Consider the following 17145-nt stretch of genomic DNA (forward strand, 5'->3'; position numbering starts at 1 on the left):
ACATTTTTATGTGTATGCGTTGTATGAGAGAGAGATGGAGAGGGTGAGGGAGGGAGAGACGTGGCCTGTACGTCGTTGTTTTTTGTTTTTTTGCAGTTTGGGTGCACAATACACTTGTGTGTGTGTGTGTATTAAAAAGAGATTTTGCAGTATGTTGTGTAATTGAAACTGGTTTGCTGTGATCGTTGATGGCAAACTCATATTAAGCATTTACATCATATTGCGTTCTTGAACGGCAGTTTGTGCCCCCCCCGCTGGTTATTATGTGCCCCCCAATTAGATCTGTTCTGCCGCCGACTCTGCCAACTCGTCAAATTTCATTTTGCGCTTGCGACTATCCTGCTTTCCATCCAGACTCTCCATGGCGCAAACGTAAGACACGCAACACCTCATTTAAATACTGCGGTTTGCACCTGTTATCTATTGCGCACGCAATCTTAGTTGATCACCCGCAAAACACACAACAACAGCACATGCAAACTTTTTCAGTGCACATGCAATTTAGTACTCTTTATTTAGGATCTTAGTAAATCAGGCCCTCAGTGTTTGACATTTCCCCCAGTTTAGACAGGGTCAATTTTCACAAAATCAGAACCCCGAGGGCATTTTGCGAATATTTATAACTGACAACATTTCTAGGGGTATTAAGGGGTGCTGAATCCAATTCTGCTGTATATGACGCTCAAAAATTACCCAAAATGCCTCAAAATTGAGACCCAACATGGCCGCCACCGCCAGGCTGAAATCTATTTTTCAGTATATCTTTTTGACTAAACAAGGTACAAACATGAATTAAATGTACTTTTGTAAGTTTTCCTACATGGGCAATTTGATGCCATATTCAGATTTGAGCTATAATGTGAAAAAACTGCTTAGATATTGCAAAAATAGTTGCAATATCAATGCCTTCCTGGACATTGTATAATCAAAAGGCAAGCACAGTCAACCCAGAGAAAACTACAGTAGGGTACCTACCTATCATCCAGGCTCCTGCATCTGAACTGGATACACTGAACACAGTCATAAAGCGAGTGCTCCATGTCTCCAAATCAATGGAACAACAGCATGTCATTCTGACAGTGGATGAGGCACTTTATCCGAAGTTGCTAGAACTGAAGTGGTCAGTAGAAGAATACAAGGACGTGCTTATACCTTGCCTTGGAGGCCTTCACATTGCCATGAACTTCCTGGGTGTGATAGGACAACACATGGTTGATTCTGGCCTGAGCGAGCTATGGGTAAAGTGTGATCTTCTGGGAGCAAATGCTGCTCAGCATGTCATGGCAGGAAAGGGGTATGCACGTGCCATGAGGACCCACAAGCTTAGCCTGCAGGCTCTTTGGCAACTACTACTCCCACAGCTTTACACATATCTGGATGAGGTTGATGTTACACTGAGAGCTGAACTCTCAGATCTCTGCCAGTCCATAGATGCTGATCACATCGCACAAATGGTCGACAAACTGACTAAAGACCGATTCCAGCAGCCCATGAAAGAGTTTGCTGCATCACTTGCAGGTGATGACCCGAATGCTGCATTCTGGTGGGACTATATGACTATGGTCAGCATCCTACTCTGTTTCACAGGAGCACAACGTGATGGATTGTGGGATCTCCACCTGTATGCTTTCAAACGTATGCTGCCCTTCTTCTTCAGTTACGATCATATAAACTACGCCAGATGGGGTACTGTGTACCTGGCTGAGATGTCTGCTCTCCCACCAGAAATCCTCCTCGAGTTTAAGAAAGGCAACTTTGTGGTAAAACGCAGTGATCAACGCTTCAATCAGGTTTCAGCGGATCAAAGTACAGAGTGGCTAAACGCTACAGGAAAAAAGAGTGGAGGCCTAGTAGGTATCACCAGGATAGCAACATCCCTCAGTAGATGGACACTGTCATATAATCTGAGAACAGTCATAGCTTCTCAGACAACAGCGATGCTGAGACTGACAACAGACGATGTAGACGATTAGTACACACACACAGAGTGCACAAAGAGTAGAATGGAAAGAGATGACGTGGATGAAAGCAGGATATGTCTATCATTAAAAGAGCACAGTGTGTTTCAAGATGGTGGGGAGACACTCAAGAACATAATCAAAAAGGACGTGGTCACATCCCAAATTCAAGAATCTCTGCTTGGTGCAGAACACCTTGGACAAGCACAAATGAAAGTGTTTGTGGACAGACGTCTATGTGAACCTCCACATAGTGACCAGCACTTGGATCTGAAGTCACCCATTCGAAAGAACAAAGCCAAAACATTTGCCTCTTTGTATGAGGTTGTGCAACTTTTCAAGAACAAGCAAAACATCATCAAAGTGGACAGGCAGATTCTACAAAGGCTTATCACAGCTTACAAAGCAGGTCGCAAGGTAGACCTGGAAAATATTCTCCAGCATGAACTCATGCCCATCCCACCATCTCTGGCCGCAACTAATGGCAGTCTACATTCCACCAAACAAATCTGTTTTAGCAAATATACTGACAAAACATATCCAAACCCTGCAGATGTGCCCCTTCAGGAACCCAGCTGCTTGCTTATTGATGGCCAAGCACTTGTAATGGCACTTGGGAAGCCGCCTGACACTACAACATTCGGCAACTATGCCAACAAGTTTGCTGACACAGTGTTGAAGATGGGAGAGAAGTACCAGAGGGTTGATGTAGTCTTCAACAGGTACCATGACGAATCCATCAAAACAGGCACAAGAAAGAAACGTAAACAGCGCCACCGACCAGTACGCAGAGAAATCGTGAATGACTCTGTTCCACTTCCAGCAGACTGGCCGAGCTTCATGGCACTGGAAGAGAACAAAGCAGATCTCGCTCGACTACTCTCAAACCATCTGATAGAACACAGCCCAGAACATGAGCCTGTGGTTGTAGTATCAGGTGAGTTTGCTGAAGCGACCACTGTCAAGTCATCAGATCCAGAACTTGAAATCTCGTCTCTGAGTGCTGACCATGAGGAGGCTGATACACGACTGATTTTGCACTGCATCCAGGCTCATATGGACACAATTGTCGTGTCAGCGCGTGACACAGACGTACTTCTTCTACTTCTAGCACATCATGACAGAATCAGATGTACCCATCTCTACATGAAAGCCGGGACATCAAAGAATCCAAAATATTTTCCAGTACATGATATTCGCAAGTTAATATCTGATGATCAAGTGGACACACTCCTTGCCTTCCATGCCATCACTGGCTGTGATAGTGTGTCTCAGTTCAGCGGTCACGGAAAGAAAACAGCCTGGCAGGTGTTCGAGCAACATCACACCGACCTTCCTTGGGAAAGGCCCTCTCACAGAAGATATTGTGAATTCAACAGAGAAATTCATCTGTAAGATGTATGGTGTGCCCGAGGTTGATACATGCAACCAAGCAAGAGTTAAGTTGTTTTGCAAAGGTCGTCCACAAGAGACTCTGCCTCCAACCTCAGATGCAGTGAAGTTTCATATCATGCGTTCACACTATCAAGCGACAATCTGGAACCAAGCTCACCTGCCACATCCTGATCTTCCTCCAATGGATGAAATGGGATGGATGCACAAGGAAGGTCAGTTAGTGCCACAGCTAATGTCTCTGCCACCTATGCCTAAAGCCTGCAGGGAGTTCACTTCATGTGGGTGTACCAAGGGATGCCTCAGCCAACGCTGCAGGTATGTGTATAGCGGATTTGTTGATGTTGATCATTGTGTACAAAATTGTACAAATATAATAGACTGGTAGAGAATATCAGCCTGCCAGACTGCATACTGCTGACTGTTTGTAATTAAAGATTGTTGAACCCATAACCTGATAGTTGTGAACCTATAACTGAGGGAAAACAGTAATAAAGGAAAAAAATAATTGTAAGGATAATTGTAACATGTATTCCAATGTACCTGTACTTGTACCGGTTGTAATCTTTCTATTCTATTCTATTCTATTCTATTCTATTCTATTCTATTCTATCCAGAAAGAGTCACATGGAATGTATAGATGCATGCAACTGCAGGAAACTTGACAACACTTGCCAGAACACTGAAGAGGACTGCGAATAAGCTGTCACTGTAACTTCTACTGGGATATAGTTCAATGAATAAAGCCATGACTTATGGATCTTCCTGCTTTTGGATCTTATTTGATTGACAACTTCTTTATCACTAATGACCACCCTTTTCTCTATACTTGTGTGATTTTCAAGCGGATTATTGACACTTGATCTAAATCAGGACAGGATGTTAAATTCCCCATGTGTGAAAACCTGTGAACATTTAATTCAAGTTTGTAACTGTTTGTACATTTGTTTGTACATTTGACCTCAAAACAAAATATAAAGTAAGTAAATGTAGCCTGATATTATTATTATTATTATTAATAATAATAATAATAATAATAATAATAATAATAATAATAATAATAATAATAACTAAGTAATTATTCATAGTTAAAAACAACTATTTTTGCAATATCTAAGCAGTTTTTTCACATTATAGCTCAAATCTAAATATGGCATCGAATTGCCCATGTAGGAAAACTTACAAAAGTACATTTAATTCATGTTTGTACCTTGTTTAGTCAAAAAGATATACTGAAAAATAGATTTCAGCCTAGCGGTGGCGGCCATGTTGGATCTCAATTTTGAGGCATTTTGGGTAATTTTTGAGCCTCATATACAGCAGATTTGGATTCAGCACCCCTTAATACCCCTAGAAATGTTGTATATTATAAATATTCACAAAATGCCTTCAGCACTTTAAATAAGCACATTTTCAGAAATTCTGCCTAGACTAGTTTGTGTTTTCTGTTCTGCCCCGCCTGTTTTCCAACTGCCCTGATTGTTCACACCTGTGTCTCGTTACCCCCTGTGTATATCCGGTCTTGTCTTTCCCTACTCCCTGTCGGTCCGTACTGTTTGCTCCCTCCATGTTCTCCCGTAGTTTTTGGATCCCTGTTTCTATTCTGCCTCTTTTTTGATCCTGTCCAGCAGCGGTTTTGGTTTTGGTTTTTGCTGAATAAACCCGGTTTTTGGAACTCCTGCCTCCCACTCTCCTGCGTCTGGGTCCTCAAACAACCACCCTACCATTATAAAACTAATGATTTAAACTGAAAACACATTAATGCATGAATAACTGATTTAATATTTATGTTTTTTGGTAAGTGACCTTGGTATAAGCGGAATAATGCCCTTGGGAGGTGTCCATTAACATAAATATATGGACTTTGTGTCGGATGGTTCACGCCCCCGTGTCGTCCATATATTTATGTTAATGGACACCTCGTCGGGCATTATCCCTTACTTGTTGGTCTTTGTGTGGCAGCACAGAAACTTCAGATGATTGTTGAATGATGGTTGAAGGCAGTACTCGAGTTGTAAAAAAAAATCAGGGGGGGATGGTAGATTTTAATCATATGGGGACAGATAATTACATCAAAACACAAAAATAAAAAAGTTTTCTGAACTTATCAATATGACTCTGTCCTTCACAGGATAAGTAAAATGGATCACTGCAAAAACTCAAAATCTAAAATCAAAACGAGAATATTTGTCTTATTTCTAGTTAAAATGTCTCATTTTAGTAATAAAAATCTCATCACACTTAACACTCATCACTGGAAAAAACAACAATTTTCACCTGTTTCAAGTAGATTTTCACTTAAAATAAGTAAAAAAATCTGCCAGTGGAACAAGATTTTTTTGCTTGTAATAAGAAGATAAATCTTGTCCCAGTGGCAGATTTTTCTACTTATTTCAAGTGAAAATTTACTTGAAACAGGTGAAAATTGTCAAATAAATTATTTTTCTGGTGATGACTAAATGTTGAAATAGCAGTAAAACCACATTCATTGATGAAATGACATAAGGGATGGAAAGGGGGGATGGCAGTTTTACAGGGGGGAGGATTTTGACCGTTTTTATTTCAGGGGGGGATGCCATCTCCCCTCATCCGCCCTCAACTCCAGTACTGGTTGAAGTGTGAAGTGAACTAACAGGGCCCTTTTTCAGTGTTTATACCTGTAAAGTCAGCAAAAGTAAATTAAGTTTCCATCTAACTTTTCACGTGAGTGAAATACTGAAGTGAAAACTGGAAGGAGTGAAGGTTGAAGAGTTTACCTGGTTCGGTGAGGAGCACCGTTTCTCATACGACAGCCGGTTGGCATCGATGGAGAAGCGGAAGCTGGACCTCTTGATGCTGTCCTCCGACTGAGACTTGTGGAACCGGTCACACACCCCTCTCTCCTCCTCCTCCTCCCTCTGCTTCCTCTTCTTCCGCCTGTTGCGTCGCTCCTTGGCACTTTTGGAGCTGAGCTTGGACGTCCCCGAGGAGGACTCGGAGGTGGGGTCCCCTCGGCCGCTGTACTCTCCGCTCTCTGCGGCCGCTGCTGCCGCGGCAACCTGCTGGCCAATCAGAGCAAGCAAGCACAGTTGTCATGGCGACCCGCTGCCTGTCTCAGCGGCTCTCTTGGATGCGAGTGGAGGAGAGAGCCTGGCAGCAGGAACAGAGGGCCAAATGAGACTCAGACACCTTCTAAAAATGGACGTCTGGATGCTTTTCATCCAAGTCCGAACATTCTTGCAGTCGTCATGTTGACTGTGTGGATGGAGCGTTAGATAACCACCCCTCTGCTCGGTGATACATATTATTCATAGGAGCCAAAGAGGGCTGATCAAATCCCTTTATGAACAATATGATGTACGACCACAGAGAGAAGAGACCGGGGAGGGGGGGGGACTCGGGGCCTGACGGAGGTCTAAAAGGCAAGAAAGCTCCATCAAGGACTATAAAATGGGAAGGATGCCACATGCCAGGGTGCATTGTGAAATGTTAATAACTGAAAGGAGATAAAGCCTCTCGTGTGTTCATGCTGGTATGAACAGGAAGTACAGTATATACTGTATTTTAATCAGAGGTGGGTAGTAACGAGTTACATTTACTCCATTACATTTACTTGAGTAAGTTTTGGGAAATTTTGTACTTTTAGGAGTAGTTTTGAATCACTATACTTTTTACTTTTACTTGAGTAGATTTGTGAAGAAGAAACTGTACTCTTACTCCGCTACATTAGGCTACGTTGAGCTGTTACTTTTCTTTTATCCCTTTTATCCACGTACGCGTCAATCTCATGACATCACTGGGTGATTCTTTGGGAAAAATTTTTGTTTTTTGCATGTTTTGTCACATTTACACAGACTCAAACACACACAGAGTTTCTATGAGTTCATGGACTTGTTTTAGTTCTGCCTGGTTAGAAAAGAAAAGTGCAAAGGCTTGAAATTTTGTACTACTTGTGCTGAATTTATTTTTTTATTCTGTTATTTTATTTATTTTATTATTTATTAAAGTACTTGAATTTACTTTAAGCTTATTTTAATTTAAGCTATTTTTTATTTTTTTTTATTAATTTTAATTTATTTTATTATTTTATTGATTTAATTTGCCTGAAGATGATTATTTTGTACTTTTGTCTGTTTGAATGGTTGTGTTAAAAAAATAAATCAGACATTACTCAACAGTTACTCAGTACTTGAGTAGTTTTTTCACCAAGTACTTTTTTACTTTTACTCAAGTAATTATTTGGATGACTACTTTTTACTTCTAGTTGAGTCATATTATTCTGAAGTAACAGTACTTTTACTTGAGTACAATTTTTGGCTACTCTACCCACCTCTGATTTTAATACATTATGTAAATCCCACACCTATCCCTACGGAAGAGTATTAGGGCCATGCAGGAGAGAATATATTTGAGAGGGGAAGATTTTTTTGTTTATGTATATCTTTAATTTGCGAGAGGTACCATTGGACTGTACTTACAATACTGTCATATGCTACTTTGTACTAATTTTGGACCTTATAAGAAGAGAGATGCAAAGAGAGAATGGATGTGGGTTGGGATGTGGGGGTTAAGACTGTTAAGTCAAAAGTTGTTGTGAAATGTCCTATATAATAATATCCTGTGTGTGAATAAAAAAATCATAAGATATTGTTAAAAAAATAAAAATAAATTGCAAAGGATTCTACAAATGTATTTTGGGTAAAATCGTTGGTCATCAACAGCCGTCTATCAATGTCATACATCATCATCGATCACTTGTCAACAGAGCACAGTAATCCTACAGCCTAAACATGAGTTATAAACACAAAAGTTGAGCGATAAAACGCAAAGAAAAAGAAAAAAAGGGAGCAAGAAAAAGCCAAATTGCCCAAGCTAGACGCATATTTTGTTCGCCCTAATCCTCCACCTGTGGGAGATAAACCTGACGTTGTTACTGTAGCAGCGATTCATCCCCGGGGATGAATGACGAGAGGCTCCAGGCTGCAAAGGGCCCGGTCATATGCCCCGCTCCCCGGCCCGGCTCTGATATGTTCAGCTACTGGAGGCAGGTATAGTAGCAGCGCATGATGACAAGAGTGAGCAGCCATAATGTCTTGGGAGGAATGTGGTTGTGAGGAAGACGCCAACATCCTCCAGCTGTGGCCGGAGTGGTTCTACATCCCTCCCAAACAGGGACATGTGCTCTTTAATCCAGCTGCTCCACCTGATGACTCTGACACTCCAGATCTGAGTCCGGCTCCAGCATGTTCCATCCATCCATTATCTATACCCGCTTAATCCCTTGCGGGTCACGGGAGTCTATCCCAGCTCATTTTAGGTGAGAGGCAGGGGTTACACCCTGGACAGGTCACCAGCCCATCACGGGGTCACAAATAAACACACAAACCATTCACACAACCACACTCACGCTCACACCTACGGGCAATTTAGAATCACCAATTAAGCTAATATGCATGTTTTTGGACTGTGGGAGGAAGCCGGAGTACCCGGAGAGAACATGCAAACTCCACACAGAAAGGCCCCCGCCGGGCCTGGGAGTCGAACCGGGGACCTTCTTGCTGTGAGGCAACAGTGCTAACCACTAAACCACCGTGCTGCCCGGCATGTTCCAATTCAATTTTATTTATATAGCGTCTATTACAACAAAAGTTGTCTCTAGGCTAGGAATGGGCGATATTTTACCGTTCACGATAAACCGTCAAAAAAATTCCCCACGGTAAGAATTTGTCATCGCGAGGTAAAAACAATAAATTCCTGTTGATGACGTTTTTGGAGGAAGGAAGGAAGGAAGGAAGGAAGGAAGGAAGGAAGGAAGGAAGGAAGGAAGGAAGGAAGGAAGGAAGGAAGGAAGGAAGGAAGGAAGGAAGAAATGAGCCAGAAAGAAAGAAAGAAAGAAAGAAATGAGCCAGAAAGAAAAAGAAAGAAAGAAATGAGCCAGAAAGAAAGAAAGAAAGAAAGAAAGAAAGAAAGAAAGAAAGAAAGAAAGAAAGAAAGAAAGAAAGAAAGAAAGAAAGAAAGAAAGAAAGAAAGAAAGAAAGAAAGAAAGAAAGAAAGAAAGAAAGAAAGGCGGAAGGCGGATCTGAGAGCGAGGAGTCATTCCAGTTTTGCAGTACAGGTGTTACTCATTTAATTGGTTTTTATCAATTCAATTTAATTGGTGTAGTTTAAGAGTATTTAGTGTTCTTTTAGAGCAGTGTTTTGGGGACTCCAAAAACTGAATGTGGTGATAGTTTTTTTAATTGTTTTTTTTTTTTATCGTCATTTTTATCGTTATCGGGATTAATAGCAGAAATTATCGTGACACATGTTTTAGTCCATACCGCCCATCCCTACTCTAGGCGCTTTCCAGAGACCCAGAACATAAACCCTCGAGCAATTATTACATAAACAATGGCAGGTAAAAACTCCCCTAGTGGGAGTAAAACCTTGATAACCTCTGTTTTATTTGAATTTAGAAGCAAAAAATTTCCAGACATCCAGTCGTTGATGTCCCTAAGACACGCCTGAAGTTTAGCTAACGGTTCTGTTTCATCTGGCTTCATAGACAAATAGAGCTGCGTATCATCAGCATAGCAATAAAAGTGCATGCCGTGATTCTGGATTATACTTCCCAACGGCTGCATGTATAAACTGAACAAGATTGGGCCTAGCACTGAACCCTGCGGAACACCATAAAAGACCCTTGACTGTTCTGAAGAAACCTCATGTACATGAACAAACTGAAATCTGTCAGATAGATATGATTTAAACCAACGTAGAGCTGTCCCTTTAAGCCGAACAACATGCTCTAACCTGTGTCCAACATGTAAGGCTGGATTTGTCACCTCTGAAAATGTCAGTAATTGCTCAAAGTTTGATTGTTTTTGGGTCCAGTTTGGAGCTGTGTGTTTCATTCCCGACAAGCAACGTCAGAGATGCCACAGCTCCTCTGTACGAGCCGCTCTCAGCAACACAGATCACATCAATGTCTGTCTGACTGGATCAGCTTCTGTGTTGACAACACCATCTCCACCAGAACGGCGAGGAACCTCCCCACAGCAAACCCTGGATCCCCACTGACCTGAAAGAGCTTCCCAACAAGAAGCTCTTCCAGGGAAACGTCTTCAGGGAGGGAGACAGTACAAAAACAACAGATCAGAGCCCACGAGGAAACAAACTGGAGAGCTAACTCCAACCTACAGTAGCATTGTAAGACATGTGTGATCATGGAGGCTCCAAGCCAAGGGGGGACCGGATAGACAGACGTCTACGTAGAGAAAACAACATGCTCTTCTTAGAAACAAGGCAAACACAGCATCCTTTGAAGCAACTATCACACCTCGACCGCCTCATCTTTCACCTCAGCCATCCTTGTCCCGGTATCAAACCAATCTCTGTCTCGCCTGGATTATTGTAACGCCCTTTACACCGGTGTTTCTCAATCATCACTCCACCGCTTTCAGTTCGCTGCTCCTCTGATCACTGCCTCAAGAACATTTGAACATATCACTCCAATTCTGTCGTCCCTAGGAAAACCGGTTCTTGTTGAGAACCCCGTGTTTCAATTCCTTGGAATCGTTTGCCTTTTTTGCAAACGATTCCCTTATCAATTCTAGTGGCCGCGAATGACGTCACCACGCACCTGGCGTAGTTCTGCAACGTGCGCATTCGTGCCTAGCAGGAAAACATGGCGACAAAGCGGCATAAACGCTCGAAAGTTTGGTTACATTTTACCAAAAAGGAGAACAACCGGGCGACTTGCAATACTTGCAATGTGAACATTTCAACAAATGGAGGAAACTTGAGCACACACACACACACACACACACACACACACACACACACACACACACACACATAGTCACTTAGTCACATGCATATACACACACACACACACACACACACACACACACACACACACACACACACACACATGATCATATACATACACACACACACACATAGACATACACACTGGCTTGTTCACCTGCATGCTGGCTCTCCAGTTTTTGGGTTTAGGTAGCGGTAGCGATAGCTTAGCTCAGACTGCGATCAGATCTCAAGATTTAGGTCGATTGCTGTTATTGTTTTGGTTGGCTCCGTGCCGGTTTCGTGCTTTGTTTGTGGTTTTTTGTTGCAGATTTCCAGTGCTTGACGTGTGTTTCCGTGTGTTCCTGCTTCCTGGATTGGCAGTGGATGTCGTCACCCCCCCCCCCCCCCCCCCCCCAAAAAAAAAATCACTGGGTTTGTATGTGTATATTTATGTATATATATTAAATATAGTATAAAAAAAAAAAAAAAAAAAAAAAAAAAAAAACAAATGGAGGAAACTGTTAGGGCTTGACCGGCTCGTTTTTCCTCCGCAACCCGGTCGTGCTGGGAGTGCGGAGTCGGCGCAGCGCGTGGCCAAAACAGCCGTGCGCTCGGCGACGAGGACGGCGGACTACTAGTCTACTGCTAGCTTCTCCTTTCATCAAGGCAGGGAAGAGTATCAGGCCAGAATAGATGATCAACTGAAATATTGCAAGCCTTTTATTATTTTAATATTGCTGATTATGGTTTACAGCTTAAGAAAACTCAAATATCCTATCTCCTATCATATTTCAGTTGATTTGTAATGAATCCAGAATGTATGACATTTTTTTTTAATTGCATTACAGAAAATAAAGAACTTTATCACAATATTCTAATTTTCTGAGACAGTCCTGTATGTATGTAGGAGTTAATATAGAGATAGTATGGTGTAAATAACTATATTTATATAAATATTTATATGGCCATGTGTGTACAAATATATAGAAATATTCAACTATGTGTATGTATGTGTAGGTAAGTGTGTGAGTATAATTATAGTATAGTTAGTTATTATAAATGATTAGTGAATGGGGGTAGGATTAAATAAGTTTACACTTCTCCCTACTCCTTTTTGCACATGTAAATTAAGATATTAAGTGTTAAAGGATGAAATTCTTTGTTTTGTATTTTTTTTGTTTTTGATTTGTTTTCTTATCTTCTCTTTTAATTGTTGTCTTTTACATGTACAAAATCAAATCAAAATCAAAAATCAAAATGTTCCCCTTACTTCTCCAACATGGAGAACAGAAAGCACTTCACAATGAGCTCTCTTCTGCCAGCAAATTCAGATAAAGGTCTGAGATAATCAGGGATTAAATGAAGACAGAGGGAAACGGTTTGCCTGTGTCTGAAATTTGAAGGAAGGAAGATGGATGTCCTACTTGTGCCTCCTCCTGCTGCCTCTTCAGCTGCTCCAGCATGGCCTGGAACTCCTCCTCCTTCTGCAGCGCCTCCTCGATGGTGGCCTGGTTCTGCTCGTCGTAGGCCATGGCCACCACGGCCAGGATCAGGTTGACCAGGTAGAAGGAGCCCAGGAATATCACCAGCACGAAGAAGATCATGTAGGGCTTCCCTGCTGCACGCAGCGTCTGGCACATCCACCACGGAGCAAAGGGAAGGACAAAGAAAGGGACAATTTTATCTGGAGTTGCATTATTGTAACACTGCAGTTCAGGAGCAGGAGAGTACTTGACAGTTTATGGCTACAGATGAAGATGAAGATGTTGTTCAGCCAATTTATGAAATAATGAGCAGAAAGAAGTCACGCCGACCTGCTGGTAGAGGTTTTCCCAGAAGTCCTGGGTCATGAGGCGGAACAGAGAGAGGAAAGCCCAGCTGAAGGTGTCGAAGCTGGTGTAGTCGTAGTCCGGGTTCCGGCCCGCTTTGATGCATAGGAAGCCCTCCGGACAGAGACTAAAACACACAGAGGGATTACAGCCGTCTCATACGGAGCATTTGGACGTGAAAACGGTCACAACAAATTAAAAACGCTATTTTTTGAGCAGGCATTTATTGATGTATTATGATTTTTGTTTCTTTTCTTTTTGTCTTTTTCTTTCTTTCTTTTCTGTTTGTTATTTTCCTTAGAGACACATTGTGCAGCTTTTTAATTACCTCATGTTTTTACTGTTTTTTCTGTATGTAAAGCACTTTGTGAGTTTCTCTCTGTAAGAGGTGCTATATAAATAAAATTTACTTACTTACTTACTTACTTACAACTGGGAAAGTACTGCATTTATAATGAATTTCACATCGATAAACCAAAGACAAGCACCTTAAATATTTAAAAAAATCCAGGTAAAAAGCATTTCATTTATTCTGTATTTCATTCAAAAAATAAAACAATTCAATACAAATACAAATGTTCTTAAATTGTGAATGAAAAGGGAGCAGAAAGAAAAATAATCTTATCTGATCTGCCCCTTTTTCCAAGAAATAACTTCACAAATAACATAAATTTAAAAATAAAAAAAACAACAAAAAAAAAACACAACTAAGTGAATAAAAAACTAAAATAAAATAAAATTACCGCCGTAAAAACAAGTTTAGAAAAGAAAAGCACAGGACAGGAATCAGTCCCGAGTTGATGGCTGTCCACATTCATATGCTTCAAATAAAATCAAAGTTTATTTACACGGGACAATGCATATTAATGAACACTACATTAAGACAGTGTAAATACACCGGATTTTAGCAGAAATGCTAATTTCCACCTGCAGTCCCCACAGAAAACATAAAAACAATTCAGTCAAACAATACAATCAAACAAGGGAACAAACATAAAACATACATATTAGCAAAATAGATTTAGCAGCATTTAAAAGCAGTATGGATTGTATCTAAAGTGACTTGAGCAAAAAATGCATACAATAATGAAATTCCAGCGATGGTAATATTATGGTACTGAGAGTATCCAATAGGGGTGTGCAAACAAGGGTACCTCATGATTCAATTCGATTTCGATTATTGGAGCTTCGATTCTTCGATTATAACGATTGGCGATTTGATTCGATTATTGGTGCCACGATTCTTCGATTATTGTGATTTTTAATGCTTTTTTCCATACAAGATTGATTGTGTCTTCATCTGTGGCTACATTTGTAAATAAATAGCCAATCAATTAACTCAGTTCCTCTAACAACACTCATTAAGTAAATAACAAGGTTTTTTGAACATTTGACATGTATTTTTCAAAGACACAAAATAATTTATTTTATGACTATGTAAACATTTGCTCTTTGACTTACTTAACTTTGACCAGGGAAAGCTGCACTTGCATGAGAGCGCCCTCTATTGGCAGAAAACACTGAAAACGGTCAAGCCCTGGATTTAATGAGTTCATTAATTCAAGTACCGGTAAACCAGATATGTACTTCCATCAAATTTATTTAGTGTAAACATATCTGCCATATTTCAAGTGAACAATAAGAAATGTGCATTCTTGAAAATGAAATGATTCAGCAGCTTAATATTAAAAAAAAAAAAAAAAAAAAATGTAATTAATCGATTCCAAATCGTCACGTGACGCATCGCGATGCATAGGACACATCGATGAATTGCACCCACCTCTAGTATCCAAGTTGTGTGACATACAAAGTGCGTGTTGCATTGCACATTATCCTAGTACGTACCAATTAAAACAGATAATTAACATTAAGACAAACTACACAAGTTTAAGCCTGGTTGTGATAACAGTGTTGTTCCTCGGTTTTGCTGTGACTCTAATTGGCCTCATAAATCCAACATGTGGAGCCTTACCCTGCGCCACTGCCGTTCCCACAGAGCAGAGCATCCCTCCGGCCCGGGAGGTAATAGTAATTGCCTAAAGGGGGGGCAGAGGGAAGATAAGTCAGTGTCCCATGACGAGGGTGAAGCACCAGATGCAAACAGATGGCATTGATAAGAACAAGGAGTCATGTGTATCATGTGGGTTTTTCTTGAGCTTTTCACGATCAATTTCAGGTCTAAAAAGGCAAATTCAGCCACTCGTTTTCCAGATAACAAAGCAATCGGCTCCGTTTCGCTCCCGTCCTATTGCCCCAGCTTTAATCATCATAGCTGGTTCATGTCTCCTCCATCTCCTGGTGGTCAGTGAGTCATGCTCCTAGCACCTCAGGGTGCTCGCGCCGCGCAGATGGGCTCCGGACCAATGACGAGGGCAAGCGGCGGCTTGAGAGAATGGAGTTTCAGTGCGACGGCGATTATCCGCCACATTTGCCCCGTCCTCCCAGCAGGCCTGGTTAGAGAGTGCAGCCCCTGCTCCCAGCCATCTCTGTCACTCTCTATCAGAAGCAGAGCAGTGGGCCGGACCCCCCCCCCCCCACCCTCAAGCACCACAGCCATCACCACTGCACTGACACATGTCTGCATATGGAGTAGCCGGCGTCTGACTCGGCCCATCTGGGGCTGGCGCCTGCATGACCCGCCGTGAGCCTGCGGGTCTGCCAGGCGTCTGGCTGCCAGCCGGACACAACTTCTACTGCAGCGGTCGGCAACCCAAAATGTTGAAAGAGCCATATTGGACCAAAAACATAAAAAAACAAATATGTCTGGAGCCGCAAAAAATGAAAAGTCTTGTATACGCCTTAGAATGAAGGCAAATGTCGAGAAAAAAGTTGAAATGTTGAGAAAAAAAGTCGAAATGTCGAGAAAAGTCAAAATTTCAAGAAAAACATTCGAAATGTCAAGATTAATGTTGAAGTAAAATGTGGAGAAAAAAGTCGAAATGTGGAGAAAAAAGTCAAAATTTCAAGAAAAACATTAGAAATGTCGAGATTAATGTTGAAGTACAATCTTGAGAAAAAAGTCGAAATGTCGAGAAAAAAGTCAAAATTTCGAGAAAAAAGTCAAAATGTTGAGAACAAAGTCGAAATGTCGAGGAAATAGTCAAAATTTCAAGAAAAACATTCGAAATGTCAAGATTAATGTTGAAGTAAAATGTCGAGAAAAAAGTCAAAATTTCAAGAAAAACATTCGAAATGTCAAGAATAATGTTGAAGTAAAATGTCGAGAAAAAAGTCGAAATGTCGAGAAAAAAGTTGAAATGTTGAGAAAAAAGTCAAAATTTCAAGAAAAACATTAGAAATGTCGAGATTAATGTTGAAGTAAAATGTCGAGAAAAAAGTCGAAATGTCGAGAAAAAAGTTGAAATGTTGAGAAAAAAGTCAAAATTTCAAGAAAAACATTAGAAATGTCGAGATTAATGTTGAAGTACAATCTCGAGAAAAAAGTCGAAATGTCGAGAAAAAAGTCAAAATTTCGAGAAAAAAGTCAAAATTTTGAGAACAAAGTTGAAATGTCGAGGAAATAGTCAAAATTTCGAAAAAAAAGTCAGAATTTTGTGAAAAAAGTTGAAATGTCGAAATTAAAAAGGAAAGGAAATAGGAAGAAAAAAGAGAAAAAAATAAGAAAAAAGAAAAAAAAGGAAAAAAAGAAGAAAAAAATAGAAAAAAAGGACAAAAAAAGAGAAAAAAAAAGAAAAAAGGGAAAAAAAAGGTCAAACATTTTTGAAAAAGCTCCAGAAGACACTAGGGCGGCGCTAAACAGCCGCATGCGGCTCTGGAGCCGCGGGTTGCCAACCCCTGTTCTACTGAATTAAGGCTAAATCTGTCCAAAACTGAGCTTGTTGTTTGTCCAGCCAGTCATTCCTTACCTCCTCAGATATGCTGGATTCCACCCCACTTGTGCCCCTTCTGTTAGGAATCTTGGTGTCATTTTATGGCGCTTTTCCACTAGTACCTACTCAGCCCGTCTCGACTCGACTCTCCGAGGTTCTAAGCGGCTGAGTCGGCTGTATCTGACATCATCACACTACAGGCCACCGATTGGTCGGGGGGTTGGAGTCAGACGTCTGAGTCTGGAGGTGACATTAGCGAAAGAGCGACTCTGACGGCTTCTTGTTCATTTTATTCGACCAGCGCAAAAGTCTGTTTGGTGATCCAACTCTGAGGTGCAGATGTTCATAAACCTGGTGGGATGTAGG

General features: G+C 41.0%; 1 protein-coding gene across 6 annotated transcripts in view; it reads right to left on the reverse strand.

Annotated features, from left to right (window-relative positions):
- Nucleotides 1-17145, reverse strand: part of scn1lab (sodium channel, voltage-gated, type I like, alpha b) — a 97028-nt gene that overhangs the window by 44209 nt on the left and 35674 nt on the right. For 4 of the 6 annotated variants that reach the window (XM_061716166.1, XM_061716165.1, XM_061716168.1 and 1 more), the window contains 4 exons: nt 14922-14985; nt 12935-13076; nt 12545-12751; nt 6107-6391 (listed from right to left, as the gene is read on the reverse strand). In XM_061716166.1, the coding sequence (XP_061572150.1) occupies nt 6107-6391; nt 12545-12751; nt 12935-13076; nt 14922-14985 (698 nt within the window). The remainder of the gene's footprint in view (nt 1-6106; nt 6392-12544; nt 12752-12934; nt 13077-14921; nt 14986-17145) is intronic. The other 2 variants (XM_061716169.1, XM_061716171.1) reach the window with 2 other exon arrangements.

Source organism: Cololabis saira, chromosome 24 (genome assembly GCF_033807715.1).
Source record: "Cololabis saira isolate AMF1-May2022 chromosome 24, fColSai1.1, whole genome shotgun sequence".
NCBI classification, from domain to species: Eukaryota; Metazoa; Chordata; class Actinopteri; order Beloniformes; family Belonidae; genus Cololabis; species Cololabis saira.